The following is a 17,193-nucleotide window of genomic DNA, read 5'->3' as shown; positions in this document are numbered from 1 at the left end:
CACCAGGTACAGTTGGGCTATTCCAACGCGTGACCAAACTGCGCCCACGACTGTCCGTGCGCTTTGGACACATATTATTCAGCCATTCGGTTGCCCGGCTCGTTTCCATTCGGACCGAGGCCCGAATTTTGAATCCGAATTAATGCAGCAATTGTGTCATACATACGGTATTACTAAGAGTCGCACCACCCCTTACCACCCAGCTGGTAATGGGGGGGTGGAGAGGTTTAATCAAACACTGTTAAACATGTTGCGCTCTCTAGATACTGATCGCCAAGGCAGATGGAATGAACACTTACCTGAGTTAGTACACGCTTATAACAATACTGAACATGGTGCGACAGGTTATGCGCCTGCGTACTTAATGTTTGGTCGCCACCTGAGGCGTCCGGTAGATGTAGCATTAGGAGTACCGTTGTCACAAAATCGAATGGGAGTGGGAGATTGGGTGCAAGATCACCAGAAACGAATGGCCACAGCGTATAGGACAGCCGAGAAAAAAATGGTGCATATAGCAGGACAGCGTAAACAGGTCTATGACCGCCGAGCCGGTATGCCACCATTGTTACCTGGAGAGAGGGTGTGGGTACGAAACCGGAACCGACAGGGACAAGGTAAACTGGGCCCATGGTGGGACCCAGAACCTTTTGTGGTATTGGAGAGGGTGGGGGATGCGGGCCTAGTATACAGGATCCGACCTGAAAAAGGAGGGCGAGATAGAACGATCCATAGGAATGCATTAAAAGTGTGTATAGCCCCCAGGTCACCGATGGAGAGCCCCGAACCTGCCCCAGTAGCCGAACCGGTGGGACCAATATGGCCGCCTTATGTAGGGTTTTTCCCCGGTCCTAGGGAACCTGAAGGTCCGCGGCGCTCTGGAAGAGCGAACCAAGGACAGCCACCTGAGAGGTACGGGCATGACGTTTAGAACCAGTTGCCAGGGACTGCCAACGAAAAAGTAGGGGGGAATGTGACAAGGGTGAAATGAGGGGTTCTTAAAACTTTTGTAATTTGTTTTTATTGGTGCTTAATGTGTATAATTGCCTCATTTAACCCCACCATCTTATTATTTTTGTACCAATTATTATTACGCACTGTATTGTTTATAATTGTTTTCCCCATGATCCCCTGGTCACATGTATTGAGAGACATTGAGTGGCAGAGCGGCAGTCACGCGGTCACGCCCAAGGCCACGGTCATGGCCAATGTCCCCAGACAGACTGTCACCACGGACAAATGAAAGAAGAGGGAGGTGTGGTTTGGCAGGTACAAAAGCGGAGGCGGGACCGTTTGAAAGAGAGAACAGAGCACCCAAGTGACAGAGGCGTCAGTGAGGAGAAGGACAGCAGAGGGGAAGGTTGTGCCGAGACACGGAGTAGAGGAGTGCATAGATGAAGTAGACATACCAGCCACCTAGGAGTTTGGAAGCCGAGGTGTGCCTACATTCAAAGGAGAAACCAAGAGGAGAAAGCGATCGAACCGAAGGGGAGGAAGAGGCGAGTGAGACCAGACCATATGAGAGACGAGTGAGACCAGACCATATAAGGAGCGCTGAGACTGGAAAGTGGCGATAACGTTGCATACGCAACCAACTCAGCGCCAGGTGTAAAAACCTGGCTGGCGAGCGGAGAGAAAGAAGAGAGAAGACGAAGACGACTGGCCTCAAACCCTTTCCCATCTTACCCCCATATATGGACATGCAGCATTACCCCTGAACAAACCGTGTTGAGTATCTTGAAGCACTTTATTGGCACAGCACTTTACTTGAAAAGTATTTGTTGCACAGAAACCCCCCATGCTAAGGAACCCTTGTGATTAAGCCCCGCGTAATTTGCACAACTTTATAATTTATTTTATAGTTGTTGTGTAGATTAATTGTGTTTTGTATGTTTATATAGGTTTTATTAGTATAGTGTTTATTTGATTGTTTTTAAGGCACAGAAGCCAATGTATTAGGGACCCAATAAATATGACTTACCTTTTTTTGATACACTGTATTCGTGTCCAGTTTCTTAAAGGGATATTCTCATGCCAGTGTTGTATTCTCAAAACCAAAAGTATTGAAACTTACCAGTTAACCTCGAACCTGTGAAAGCCTGAAGAAGAAGTTAAAGTGTATTCAAAGGGGACTTCCCTCTATAACAAAAGTGGCGTAGTCGACAAACAATTAGTTCAGATAGGACTCACAGTAATTACGCACCCAGCACTTTATTGTGCATTTATATTTTATTGTTGTGAGTTTTATTCTGGATTATTTATTAAAGGAGAAGAGTGCAATAGTACAAACAAATTGCAAGTCAAATGTGATACAATTTCGGCCCTGTTCACACAATGACACTAATGAAGGCTCTGTTCCATTCTGGTTGTTACAATGATACTAACGAAGGCTCTGTTCCATTCTGGTTGTTACAATGATACTAACAAAGGCTCTGTTCCATTCTGGTTGTTACAATGACACTAATGAAGGCTCTGTTCCATTCTGGTTGTTACAATGACACTAATGAAGGCTCTGTTCCATTCTGGTTGTTACAATGACACTAATGAAGGCTCTGTTCCATTCTGGTTGTTACAATGACACTAATGAAGGCTCTGTTCCATTCTGGTTGTTACAATGACACTAATGAAGGCTCTGTTCCATTCTGGTTGTTACAATGATACTAATGAAGGCTCTGTTCCATTCTGGTTGTTACAATGATACTAATGAAGGCTCTGTTCCATTCTGGTTGTTACAATGATACTAACAAAGGCTCTGTTCCATTCTGGTTGTTACAATGATACTAATGAAGGCTCTGTTCCATTCTGGTTGTTACAATGACACTAATGAAGGCTCTGTTCCATTCTGGTTGTTACAATTATACTAACAAAGGCTCTGTTCCATTCTGGTTGTTACAATGATACTAATGAAGGCTCTGTTCCATTCTGGTTGTTACAATGATACTAATGAAGGCTCTGTTCCATTCTGGTTGTTACAATGATACTAACAAAGGCTCTGTTCCATTCTGGTTGTTACAATGATACTAATGAAGGCTCTGTTCCATTCTGGTTGTTACAATGACACTAATGAAGGCTCTGTTCCATTCTGGTTGTTACAATGACGCTAATGAAGGCTCTGTTCCATTCTGGTTGTTACAATGATACTAATGAAGGCTCTGTTCCATTCTGGTTGTTACAATGATACTAATGAAGGCTCTGTTCCATTCTGGTTGTTACAATGATACTAATGAAGGCTCTGTTCCATTCTGGTCAAACAGAGTCAGGGTGTTGACTCACTGGAAACACTCTGCTACACCAGTGGGTCTCAAAGTGGGGTCCAGGGACCCTCATGGGTCCTTGAGGCTTGAGGGGGTTCCAAATGGACCCTTACAGGTCTGTAACTCTGAGAGTGTACACATGGAACCAAAGCTGCTGAGCTCTGAATCTGTCTTGATTATGATGGCTGTGATGCAGACTGAATTATGGTTGTTTACTGACATCTAGTGGTGGTCATATGCAACTGCAGGGATAAACCTATTGATTTGGTGACGTTAAAGATATTTATATGTTCTATTACTAGATATATTCTATATTTATGCTATTCTTTATTACTAGATATATTCTATATTTATGCTATTCTTTATTACTAGATATATTCTATATTTATGCTATTCTTTATTACTAGATATATTCTATGTTTATGCTATTCTTTATTACTAGATATATTCTATATTTATGCTATTCTTTATTACTAGATATATTCTATATTTATGCTATTCTTTATTACTAGATATATTCTATATTTATGCTATTCTTTATTACTAGATATATTCTATATTTATGCTATTCTTTATTACTAGATATATTCTATGTTTATGCTATTCTTTATTACTAGATATATTCTATATTTATGCTATTCTTTATTACTAGATATATTCTATGTTTATGCTATTCTTTATTACTAGATATGATGTGAGGAATGGTAACAATGCTGTAGCTCTATAACACGTTGTTCGTTCAGTATCTCAGAAATACTTTGACTTTATTAAACAGCACAAATTTTACATTTAATGACTTTATTAAACAGCACAAATGTTACATTTAATGACTTTATTAAACAGCACAAATGTTACATTTAATGACTTTATTAAACAGCACAAATGTTACATTTAATGACTTTATTAAACAGCACAAATGTTACATTTAATGACTTTATTAAACAGCACAAATGTTACATTTAATTATTTTTTAAGTCAAAATCAAACAAAACAACGAATCATCGGAACCATTCATCGGCCTTGTTTCCGGTAGGAAGCAGTACGGTGACGGAGCGGTGTATCCGGTGTGTCCATGTAAGCAGACCGTGTGAAACACAAGCATAATAAATAGCAGATCTACAAGCTCACAACACGTCGCATCAGATCTGCTATTTTCAAACATTCTAGTACTTTTACTTTTGATACTTTATGTATATTTTGATGCCAATGCTTTTGGAGTATTTTTTATATTGTGGTATTGCTACTTTTACTTAAGTAAAATATCTGAGTACTTTTTCCACCACTGCGGACCAGTGAGCTACAGAAGTGTGTCGTGTCATTCCGGTCCAGTAGGGGTCGCTAGCGGGACTTAAACAGAAGTGTCATGTGATACAGCCCATAGCGGCCCGCTTTGTGGATCAAAGCGTGACGTCACCCTCTCTTCTACACTCTGTAGTTCCAAACATTGGAACTATCTCGTTGAGATAGAGAGAGCACTTCCGCATTCCATTGTTGCTGTGGGGGTCAACGCTACCAGTGTCGTAACTCTCTTATACGGCTCTGGACAGAAACGGAAGTGTTATGTCATTCCGGTCCAATAGGGGTCGCTAGCGGGCGGAAACAGAAGTGTCATGGCGGCGCCCATGAGAAGCTGCTCTGTAATGTTAATGCTGTTAAAATGAAAACAAAGCAATAGAAACACTTTAATCTGAAGGTAAGACATGATTTATTTAATAAAAACCCTTTAATCTGAAGGTGAAACATGATTTATTTAATAAAAACCCTTTAATCTGAAGGTAAAACATGATTTATTTAATAAAAACATTTTAATCTGAAGGTAAAACATGATTTATTTAATAAAAACCCTTTAATCTGAAGGTAAGACATGATTTATTTAATAAAAACCCTTTAATCTGAAGGTGAAACATGATTTATTTAATAAAAACCCTTTAATCTGAAGGTAAAACATGATTTATTTAATAAAAACACTTTAATCTGAAGGTAAAACATGATTTATTTAATCTATAGGAAACACTTTGATTCATTATTTAGTTCTAGATGTTAAAATGTTGAAGATAAACATTTACTTGTATTAAAACAACAGAGAAGTTCTCAGATATTTTAGTAAAAGTAGCAAATTCACAATATAGAAATGTACTGACACTATGCCACATTAGGAGACCACTAGGACATTGGTTCTCAAAGTGGGGTCCGGGGACCCCCAGGGGTCCTTGAGGGAGTTCCAGGGGGTCCCCAGCTAAATGATGGATAGTAAGGAACCAAATGGACCCTTATGGGTCTGTAACTCTGAGAGTGTACAAATGGAACCAAATGGACCCGTCAGGGTCCATTTGGTTCCATTTGTACACTCTCAGAGTTAAATTAACATTGATTTTAGGATATATATTGGGGTCCCAGAGATAGAAATGTCATTAAATGGGGGTCCGTAGCTTAATGCATGTCAAAATGGGGGTCCTTGAAATTAAAATGGTTGAGATTAAACTGCTAGAGCCGTAAAAATCTTCTCTTATGGGGGTCCCTGAGGCATATCTTTTCAAATGGGGGTCCGCGGGCTAATAAGTGTCAATTTGGGGGTCCTTGACATGAAAAAGTTTGAGAACCACTGCACTAGGACAGTGGTTATCAAAGTTTATTTTCAAGGACCCTCATAACTTTGAGAGTGAACCAAATGGGTCTATTTGGTTCCATTTCGTGCACTCTCAGACAGGCCTGGAATTTCGTCATTTTAGGGGCAAGGCCACGTGGCCTTTGGAGGGCACAAAGGCCAAATGTCAGGGCAGGAAAGCACCCCCCCCCCCCCCAAAAAAAAAGTACAAAAATTATTTTTAAGTCCACGGAAATAATGAATTTAACTTGAAGGTTAAGGATGATTGTATTTTAATATCTGTGAAATATATCCCATTTATTTCACAAAATAATGTGTTGGCAAATGACCAATATTTAGTTATATAGGTCTCAAAATGTCACATTCAGCCCTGGACTTCACTGACTGAAGTAGGTGTCACATTAATCACATTAGATTAGAGATTTGATGTATTTTCCCCACAAGTTATTTTCATTCAAATGAAATGTGATTGAACTTGCACTATTAATGACTTTAGTTGATTTTTCACTCTTTAAAATATAGTATTTCTTATTATTAATAATTACAGCTTGTAGATTGGCTATTTTCACAAATAGTTTTTTGAATAATAATAAAAAAGGAACATACAAGATTTCCACCCGACAGCGATAATATATAGCCAATATATGATTCTGTATCAGTATATGAGTCAGTTTTTGCAGATTTCATTCTAATTGGCTACTATGCCTGCATATGAATTTCATGGGCCTGGGTAGGTCACCCTGGCTTGGCGGAGATATGCCCTGTTGTGCACACTCTGCACAGCAGTAGCCTAAAACAGCAGGTGAAAGCAATTCACTTAAAGGACAACTTTGTTTTTTTACAACCAAGGTATATGTTTTAGATTGAAATTAAAGTAAATAAAAGATGAGTGTTAATTTTCTTTTAATTTAGTGCTTTCTATAGTTTTAGCAATTTTCGCTTTTTTTTTTTACAGTGGGCGGGGGCATTCTGTCCGGTGGCTAAATATGTATTTTTTCACACGATAACCCAGTGTTTTCTTTATTCTTATTTACAGTAGCTCTTCTAGCCCCCAATAACTCACATCTGGCCATCAAAGACCACAGGACCTTTTTTATTGTGTAAAAAAGACGTATTTAGCCACCGGACAGAATGCCCCCGCCCACTGTAAATATATCGCTAAAATTGCTAAAACTATAGAAAGCAGTAAATGAAAAAAAAATAACACTCATCTTTTATTTACTTTAATTACAAGCTAAAATATAAACCTTGGTTGTAGAAAAACAAAGTTGTCCTTTAAACGAGGGCTGTGTTGCGCACCAAAAAACGGACTAAAACTGTCACATTCTAGCTGCTGAAATAAACTTCCCATTTAGATCATTGTTGACAAACGAACAGATATAATGGATGTGGTTTTCAAAAGGATTATTTATTTCTTGTCCATCAGAGCGGTGAGGTCACTCTTTTGTATGATATTGATAGCCTAAACTTATTATTTGTTTGCAGTTATTCTGTTGCTTGCTTTATATTAAGACTCATAATTTGGGGATTTCGCTGTATTTTATCAGATGTTTTTCATCTATATTTTGCTGTTGAAAAAAACATCGGGCACATCGGTCTGTAGGACTACAGAATCCTCTCTCTCTCTCAGGCTAGAAATCAAACCTACCATTGATTAGTTCAGGCTGCGTTAGATTTATCTCCTGTTTGGCCCGGTAATGCTTTTGTATCTATTACACTGTGTTGCGGGATACCGACGGTTCATTCGAGGCTCAAAATCAAACCTACCTACCACTGTGCATGTTGTAGCTGCGCAGCTCAACCAAAGGGACTGGTGTCTAAAAAAAAACGTATTGACAGGAAAATCGCGCAGAGGAAAAACTGTGAAATCAGTTGCTGGGCGCAGCTGGGGCACCACGGCCACTGTGGCCGCTAAGGCATGTCATTATTCGAGGGGCACACGGCCAATGAGAGGGGCAACGACGGCCATGGCCTTCGTGGCCGCCGTGAAATTCCTGTAAAAGGTCATCCAAGGCTAAATCTCTTTATGTGTTTCCAGTATTATTATTGTCAGCACAGCACCTGCAGCAGCCAGGTCCACTGTCGTACCTGTGCAACCTTGCGTTCGGGAGGGAGGGGTCTACGACCACTTCCTGGTAAAAGCGAGGTGAACAGATCCATTGAACTCCACCCCCCTCAGAGAGTGTGTGGGTGGGGTTTCACGGCGATCCGACAAACCGATAAGTCTGGGGGCGTTTAGCATAATGGGAACTGGAGTTAATATGGCTGTTTAAAGCCCAGCCAATAGGAACACAGAAGGGGCGGGGCATCAGAAAAATACAGCCCGTTCCTATTGGCTATCTAAGAGAGAACCTACCACGTTTGGGGGCGTTTAGCATGCTGGGAACTGGAGTTCTGTTTAAATACAGGATCATGTTTTATAATTCTGGCTTTTCTCAGCGGGCCTCGTCAGGCATGAACATGATGACATCACTGATGAGGACGGCCAGCCGATTGGTCAGCCGTCGTCATGACGCCGCCCTGGTGAGCGGCTTCCTGTGTCCTCGACGTGTCCCCGCCCCTCCCCTTTGCAGCCAACCAACCAGGAGCCTCGCTGCTAAACAGGTGACTACTAAACATATTGATTGGTTAGTTTATTACTGATCAATATATCAGAGTGTTTGTTCAGTTACAGGAGTGTCCATGTCTCTCCAGCTCTTTAACACATTGTCTGCCTAGAACAGGGGTTTTCAACCTGTGGTCCGGGGACCACCAGTGGTCCTTGAGGGGGTACCAGGGGGTCCCCAGCGAAATTAGTTAACATAGTGTCAAAATCATTTTAACAACTTAGCTTTGGCTATTAAAAATTAGCAGATCTACAAGCTCATAGCGCGGCACTTTGAGCTTGTAGATCTGCTATTTTTTGAAAGACTTGAAAATGTGTGCATAGCCTTGAATACATATATATTTTTCATTAGATTTTTAACTCAAGTCTTTGCTTCTGGGGGTCCCTTGGCACAAAACATTTTCAGATGGGGTGTCCGTGGCCAAATGTATATCAATTTAGGGGTCCTTGGCATGAAAAAGGTTGAAAACCACTGGCCTAGAACGTTTTAAAACGTCCTTTCAGAAAGGACTTTTTAAAGCCTTATTCAGCGGCCGATAGCAACAAAATGGCCGATCGCCGCGGTTACAAAATGTTTGTACCGGTGGATAGAGGACCCTCCCCCATCCCCCACACACCCTTTGTTTGCATCTGTGTACACACCGCGACTCCCGTGGGTCTCCGTGCATCGTCAATATTTGGGTAAAAAAACGCTTGCATGGGGATGAAAAACAATGTTTTAATTCTGGCAGTCAATGTGTTAATAAACAGAAAATACATTTTCAGGTCAGGATACAATTTTTATCCAATCAGGAGACAGAACCCATTTCTATATGTCATCACTTCCTGTTCCACTTGTTCATCTCATAGACATATAAAGGTAGACGCCTCCTTCGGCTCTGAGACATTGGTATCTCGGGCGCCATTTTAGAGTAGGCAAGCTTCCGCGTGCGTCACAGAAGGAGGCGTTCGGTAGGCCAATCAGAGGCAGGTGTGGGCGGGTCTTTTCGTAAGAGGCAACCACGCAGCAAAAGTCAGTTAGACGCGTTGTGATTGGCCAGTAGTCAACGTGCTGTGATTGGCCAGTAGTCACTTTGAATGGTAGCTTGCCTACTCTAAAATGGCGGCCGCGATACCAGTCGCTCCAACGAACTGCAGAGACCAATGAGGTGTCTAGGTTTCTATGTCTATGGTTCATCCTGTGTCATGTATGAGATCTCTCTCCTGATTGGATGAAACTGGGATATGAGTTTGTATGAAATGTTTTGGTGTGTTTCCAGGTCAAAGGTCAGAAGGCGGGTCAGAAGCCTCAGAACAGGAAGTCCAACAAAGAGAAACAGGAAGTCGAGATCAGACGGAGGATGACGGTGTCTGAGTTGGCTCACGCCATGAACAAAGACTTTGGTAAGAAAAAACTTTATTTATGTAAAACTTTATTTACATGAACAAAGACTTTGGTAAGAAAAAACTTTATTTATGTAAAACTTTATTTACATGAACAAAGACTTTGGTAAGAAAAAACTTTATTTATGTAAAACTTTATTTACATGAACAAAGACTTTGGTAAGAAAAAACTTTATTTATGTAAAACTTTATTTACATGAACAAAGACTTTGGTAAGAAAAAACTTTATTTACATGAACAAAGACTTTGGTAAGAAAAAACTTTATTTATGTAAAACTTTATTTACATGAACAAAGACTTTGGTAAGAAAAAACTTTATTTACATGAACAAAGACTTTGGTAAGAAAAATAGTTTACTGAGACACTACACTGTGTCTGTATTCTAGATAGATAGATAGATAGATAGATAGATAGGTAGATAGATAGATAGATAGATAGATAGATAGATAGATAGATAGATAGACAGACAGACAGACAGACAGACAGACAGACAGACAGACAGACAGACAGACAGGCAGGCAGGCAGGCAGGCAGGCAGGCAGGCAGGCAGGCAGGCAGGCAGATTTGGACGGACGGACGGACGGACGGACGGGCGGGCGGGCGGGCGGGCGGGCGGGCGGGCGGACGGACGCAGGCAGGCAGGCAGGCAGGCAGGCAGGCAGGCAGGCAGATAGATAGATAGATAGATAGATAGATAGATAGATAGACTTTATTGTCCTTGCGGAAATTCATTTTGTACCAAGCAGCCATCAGGACACAAAGAATCACAAACATAACATAAAGACACTATTCTATGGATGTGTTTACCTTGTTTATTGTGAGTCACTCTGTATAAAGAGTGTCTGATAAATGACTACATTGTAAAGTGTGTGTGTGTGTGTGTGTGTGTGTGTGTGTGTGTGTGTGTGTGTGTGTGTGTGTGTGTGTGTGTGTGTGTGTGTGTGTGTGTGTGTGTGTGTGTGTGTGTGTGTGTGTGTGTGTGTGTGTGTGTGTGTGTAGATCACGTGCTGGAGGCTCTGCTGAACACAGGAGCAGAGCTGGATGATCTGGAGGAGAACTCTGTCCTGGAGGAGAAGTGGATCAAGGAGGTCGTCAGGAGATCTGGAATGAAGTTTAAATACCAAACGCTGAGCCAGAGCAGAGACAGAGCCAACACTGACGCACACAGGAGGTGTGTGTGTGTGTGTGTGTGTGTGTGTGTGTGTGTGTGTGTGTGTGTGTGTGTGTGTGTGTGTGTGTGTGTGTGTGTGTGTGTGTGTGTGTGTGTGTGTGTGTGTGTGTGTGTGTGTGTGTGTGTGTGTGTGTGTGTGTGTGTGTGGAGAGGCAGGGGCTGGAATTTCAAAAGGGAACCTATTGGATTTTTTACGAATAATTACCATACTTTTAGCCCCGAAAACCCCCAAAATCTGAAAAGGTATCATTGCGTGCTTAATGACCCAACAAGCTTTGAACTGAGCACATTTGATTTTGATTGAGTTTTGAATTGGATTGAGTTTTGGCCATTGTCGCCCGTTTTTCTTTAACTCATTGCCTGCCATGGACGAGTTAATTTGTCAAACGAGTTTGGACAAGTTTGTATTATTTTTATTTTTTACTGCTCCATTCACTTCCATTCATTTGTATTACTTAAAAATGCTGTATCTTGGCTCCTGATCACTTTTTTTTCTCTACTATGTATTTTTGGTCCAGGCATGCTATTTTCAAAGGCAGACAATTAATTGACTGACAACCCCTTCAGCCAATCAGCAGCTCGTTTTCCCCACCACCAGCCAATATGACGCAAGGGGACTTTAGAAGGGGCCATGCCGAAAATAGGTGTCTTTATTGGGATTATCGATACATACGTGTCACTGCCCACCCCTGCCGGTTCTCTGAATTTGTATTTTTAAATAGGCTCTGTCATGATTAATTGACCACATGTATGAAGTTAAACAACTACATTCTATCCAAACGATATCTTAAAAGTAAATTCCGTGCCTCAAAAAATAAGTTTGAGAGCGTTTTAAAGTTTTAAAACCAAACTGGGAAAAAAAATGGCTGCCCGTTCCATTTTTGCCTATATACCTTTAATATATATAATATTTTATTCAAAGATTTGCAAATATTTTCACGATTTTTTCAAAAAGATATTCATATTAAATGTGTTTAATTAAATGTATAATGATCATATAGTATATGATATTAAATGTGTTTAATTAAATGTACTAGACCATACCCGGTCGACGCATCCGTGGGGGGATATGCGCACATGATCTGGCAACCCGGGAGGAAGTTCGTCCCATAGCTGGGCAGCCCCGTAACCATGGCGACATTCTTTGACACAAAAGCGCTAATAAGAAGCTGAGATTTGATGAAATTGAAAAACGGGCTTCACAGTTAAGTTCAGATGGTAATGGTCAATGGCTGTGTGCAAAATCAGAGCAATTGGTCCAGCCACTGAGGAGAACTGGGTAGCTTCACCTACTCACCACTACAGACAGAGGTTACTAGAATTATAGTAGGATAATGATCATATATATCATATTAAATGTGTTTTCAGAGCTCCTGCAGAGCCTGGTTCCTTGGTACAGCGCCCGCCGGTGGTTACCATCATGGGTCACGTGGATCACGGTAAAACCACTCTGCTGGACAGCCTGAGGAAGAGCCAGATCACCTCGACTGAGCACGGAGGAATCACACAGCACATAGGAGCCTTTATAGGTACTATAATATATTATTACACGGCTTGGTTGAATGCTCGATTCTGATTGGTCAGTCATCGGTCATTATTTCTGGATAATGACCGCTGAGCTCAATAACGGACCGCTGTGTAATCAGAGACTCAGAACACCTGCTCATGTCAACCTGTGCTGCTTGGTTATATGCTTTATCCAACATGACAGCCATGTAAACAAACAAACAATGTCATTTACAACTAAACGTTGCTCTCAAGAATGTTTTTTAAAACATTTGAAGTGAGAAATAGACGATGCAATAACCGAGAAGTCATTCTATTTGATCCACTGCGCTTCCTTGTTTATCGTGGCACAACAACGGGGGAATACCAAAACGCTCGCCCCAAAACACAGTCGCCCCGGGGCAAATCCGGCGGTATTACAGGCAAATCGGCAGTAAATAGAATGGGGGGCGAGTGTGTTTTGGGGCGAGTTTTTTTCCATTTCGTCATTTGTTTTTGCGAGGCGAACTTGTCCGCCCAGCCCAATACTTATGGAATACTTTCATTGCCGTAAGCAAGGAAATACTTCGTTTTGTTGTTACTTTTGGGTAAATGTATTTATGTATTTATTAAGTAGCCGTGTAATAAGCGGGATAATGCATGGGGAGGTAGTCATTATTGAAATTTAAAGCCCGACAGGGTGATTAACCACCGAGGCGCAGCCGACCCATGCATTATCCCTTGCCTAACACATAGGAGCCTTTATAGGTATTATAACACATAGGAGCCTTTATAGGTATTATAACACATAGGAGCCTTCATAGGTATTATAACACATAGGAGCCTTTATAGGTATTATAACACATAGGAGCCTTCATAGGTATTATAACACATAGGAGCCTTTATAGGTATTATAACACATATGAGCCTTTATAGGTATTCTAACACATAGGAGCCTTCATAGGTATTATATAACACATAGGAGCCTTTATAGGTACTATAACACATAGGAGCCTTTATAGGTACTATAACACATAGGAGCCTTTATAGGTATTATAACACATAGGAGCCTTTATAGGTATTATAACACATAGGAGCCTTTATAGGTATTATAACACATATGAGCCTTTATAGGTATTATAACACATAGGGGCCTTTATAGGTATTATAACACATAGGGGCCTTTATAGGTATTATAACACATAGGAGCCTTTATAGGTATTATAACACATAGGAGCCTTCATAGGTATTATAACACATAGGAGCCTTTATAGGTATTATAACACATAGGAGCCTTCATAGGTATTATAACACATAGGAGCCTTCATAGGTATTATAACACATAGGAGCCTTTATAGGTATTATAACACATAGGAGCCTTTATAGGTATTATAACACATAGGAGCCTTTATAGGTATTATAACACATAGGAGCCTTCATAGGTATTATAACACATAGGAGCCTTCATAGGTATTATAACACATAGGAGCCTTTATAGGTATTATAACACATAGGAGCCTTCATAGGTATTATAACACATATGAGCCTTTATAGGTACTATAACACATAGGAGCCTTTATAGGTATTATAACACGTAGGAGCCTTTATAGGTATTATAACACGTAGGAGCCTTTATAGGTATTATAACACGTAGGAGCCTTTATAGGTATTATAACACATAGGAGCCTTTATAGGTATTATAACACATATGAGCCTTTATAGGTACTATAACACATAGGAGCCTTTATAGGTATTATAACACATAGGAGCCTTTATAGGTATTATAACACATAGGAGCCTTTATAGGTATTATAACACATAGGAGCCTTTATAGGTATTATAACACATAGGAGCCTTTATAGGTATTATAACACATATGAGCCTTTATAGGTATTATAACACATATGAGCCTTTATAGGTATTATAACACATAGGAGCCTTTATAGGTATTATAACACATATGAGCCTTCATAGGTACTATAACACATAGGAGCCTTTATAGGTATTATAACACATAGGAGCATTTATAGGTATTATAACACATAGGAGCCTTTATAGGTACTATAACACATAGGAGCCTTTATAGGTACTATAACACATAGGAGCCTTTATAGGTACTATAACACATAGGAGCCTTTATAGGTATTATAACACATAGGAGCCTTTATAGGTACTATAACACATAGGAGCCTTTATAGGTATTATAACACATAGGAGCCTTTATAGGTACTATAACACATAGGAGCCTTTATAGGTATTATAACACATAGGAGCCTTTATAGGTATTATAACACATAGGAGCCTTTATAGGTATTATAACACATAGGAGCCTTTATAGGTATTATAACACATAGGAGCCTTTATAGGTATTATAACACATAGGAGCCTTTATAGGTATTATAACACATAGGAGCCTTTATAGGTATTATAACACATATGAGCCTTCATAGGTATTATAACACATAGGAGCCTTCATAGGTATTATAACACATAGGAGCCTTTATAGGTATTATAACACATAGGAGCCTTTATAGGTATTATAACACATAGGAGCCTTTATAGGTATTATAACACATATGAGCCTTTATAGGTACTATAACACATAGGAGCCTTTATAGGTATTATAACACATAGGAGCCTTTATAGGTATTATAACACATAGGAGCCTTTATAGGTATTATAACACATATGAGCCTTTATAGGTATTATAACACATAGGAGCCGTTATAGGTATTATAATATACTAACACATAGGAGCCTTCATTGGTATTATATTATATACTATCATTCTTAGATCTTAGATCCATTAGATCCATATACTTATACTAGCATTCCATATTCAACATAATAATAAATATGTGTATGGTGTGTGTGTCTTCAGTGCAGCTTCCTTCAGGAGAGAAGATCACCTTCCTGGACACTCCAGGTCACGCTGCCTTCAGCTCCATGAGGGCCCGAGGAGCCCAGGCCACCGACCTCATCATCCTGGTGGTGGCAGCAGACGATGGAGTCATGAACCAAACCCTGGAGTCCATACAGCATGCTAAGAATGCTAACGGTACTGTAGAGTCCATACAACATGCTAAGAATGCTAACGGTACTGTAGAGTCCATACAACATGCTAAGAATGCTAACGGTACTATAGAGTCCATACAACATGCTAAGAATGCTAACGATACAGTAGAGTCCATACAACATGCTAAGAATGCTAACGGTACTGTAGAGTCCATACAACATGCTAAGAATGCTAACGGTACTGTAGAGTCCATACAACATGCTAAGAATGCTAACGGTACTGTAGAGTCCATACAGCATGCTAAGAATGTTAACGGTACAGTAGAGTCCATACAACATGCTAAGAATGCTAACAGTACTGTAGAGTCCATACAACATGCTAAGAATGCTAACGATACTGTAGAGTCCATACAACATGCTAAGAATGCTAACGATACTGTAGAGTCCATACAACATGCTAAGAATGCTAACGATACTGTAGAGTCCATACAACATGCTAAGAATGCTAACGATACTGTAGAGTCCATACAACATGCTAAGAATGCTAACGGTACAGTAGAGTCCATACAGCATGGTAAGAATGCTAACGATACTGTAGAGTCCATACAACATGCTAAGAATGCTAACGGTACAGTAGAGTCCATACAACATGCTAAGAATGCTAACGGTACTGTAGAGTCCATGCAACATGCTAAGAATGCTAACGGTACTGTAGAGTCCATACAACATGCTAAGAATGCTAACGGTACTGTAGAGTCCATGCAACATGCTAAGAATGCTAACGGTACTGTAGAGTCCATACAGCATGCTAAGAATGCTAACGGTACAGTACATACAACATGCTAAGAATGCTAACGGTACTGTAGAGTCCATACAGCATGCTAAGAATGCTAACGGTACAGTACATACAACATGCTAAGAATGCTAACGGTACAGTAGAGTCCATACAGCATGCTAAGAATGCTAACGGTACAGTCCATACGGCATGCTAAGAATGCTAACGGTACTGTAGAGTCCATACAACATGCTAAGAATGCTAACGATACAGTAGAGTCCATACAACATGCTAATAATGCTAACGGTACTGTAGAGTCCATACAACATGCTAATAATGCTAACGGTACTGTAGAGTCCTTACAACATGCTAAGAATGCTAACGGTACTGTAGAGTCCATACAACATGCTAAGAATGCTAACGGTACTGTAGAGTCCATACAGCATGCTAAGAATGCTAACGGTACTGTAGAGTCCATACAACATGCTAAGAATGCTAACGGTACTGTAGAGTCCATACAACATGCTAAGAATGCTAACGATACAGTACATACAGCAGGCTAAGAATGCTAACGGTACAGTACATACAACATGCTAAGAATGCTAATGGTACAGTACATACAGCAGGCTAAGAATGCTAACGGTACAGTACATACAGCATGCTAAGAATGCTAATGGTACAGTACATACAGCAGGCTAAGAATGCTAACGGTACAGTACATACAACATGCTAAGAATGCTAATGGTACAGTACATACAGCATGCTAAGAATGCTAACGGTACTGTAGAGTCCATACAACATGCTAAGAATGCTAACAGTACAGTCCATACCACATGCTAAGAATGCTAACGGTACAGTACATACAACATGCTAAGAATGCTAACGGTACAGTACATACAACAT

At 40.3% G+C, this 17,193-nt stretch overlaps 1 protein-coding gene across 2 annotated transcripts in view; it reads left to right on the top strand.

The window, feature by feature from the left end:
- Nucleotides 1-4,841: 4,841 nt before the first annotated feature.
- The window catches only part of LOC311057834 (translation initiation factor IF-2, mitochondrial-like), a 31,796-nt gene continuing 19,444 nt past the window's right edge, over nt 4,842-17,193 (top strand). The window contains exons 1-6 of one of the 2 annotated variants that reach the window (XM_084074928.1): nt 4,842-4,944; nt 8,296-8,460; nt 9,721-9,844; nt 10,844-11,015; nt 12,384-12,544; nt 15,382-15,558. In XM_084074928.1, coding sequence (XP_083931054.1) covers nt 8,311-8,460; nt 9,721-9,844; nt 10,844-11,015; nt 12,384-12,544; nt 15,382-15,558 — 784 coding nt within the window. In that variant the 5' untranslated portion in view covers nt 4,842-4,944; nt 8,296-8,310. Of the gene's footprint in view, nt 4,945-5,219; nt 5,232-8,295; nt 8,461-9,720; nt 9,845-10,843; nt 11,016-12,383; nt 12,545-15,381; nt 15,559-17,193 lie in introns of those variants that run through there. The other variant, XM_084074929.1, reaches the window with a different exon arrangement.

This window comes from Gymnoscopelus microlampas, assembly GCF_963454915.1.
Source record: "Gymnoscopelus microlampas genome assembly, chromosome: 2".
NCBI classification, from domain to species: Eukaryota; Metazoa; Chordata; class Actinopteri; order Myctophiformes; family Myctophidae; genus Gymnoscopelus; species Gymnoscopelus microlampas.
This window is presented reverse-complemented; position numbering and strand designations above follow the sequence as displayed.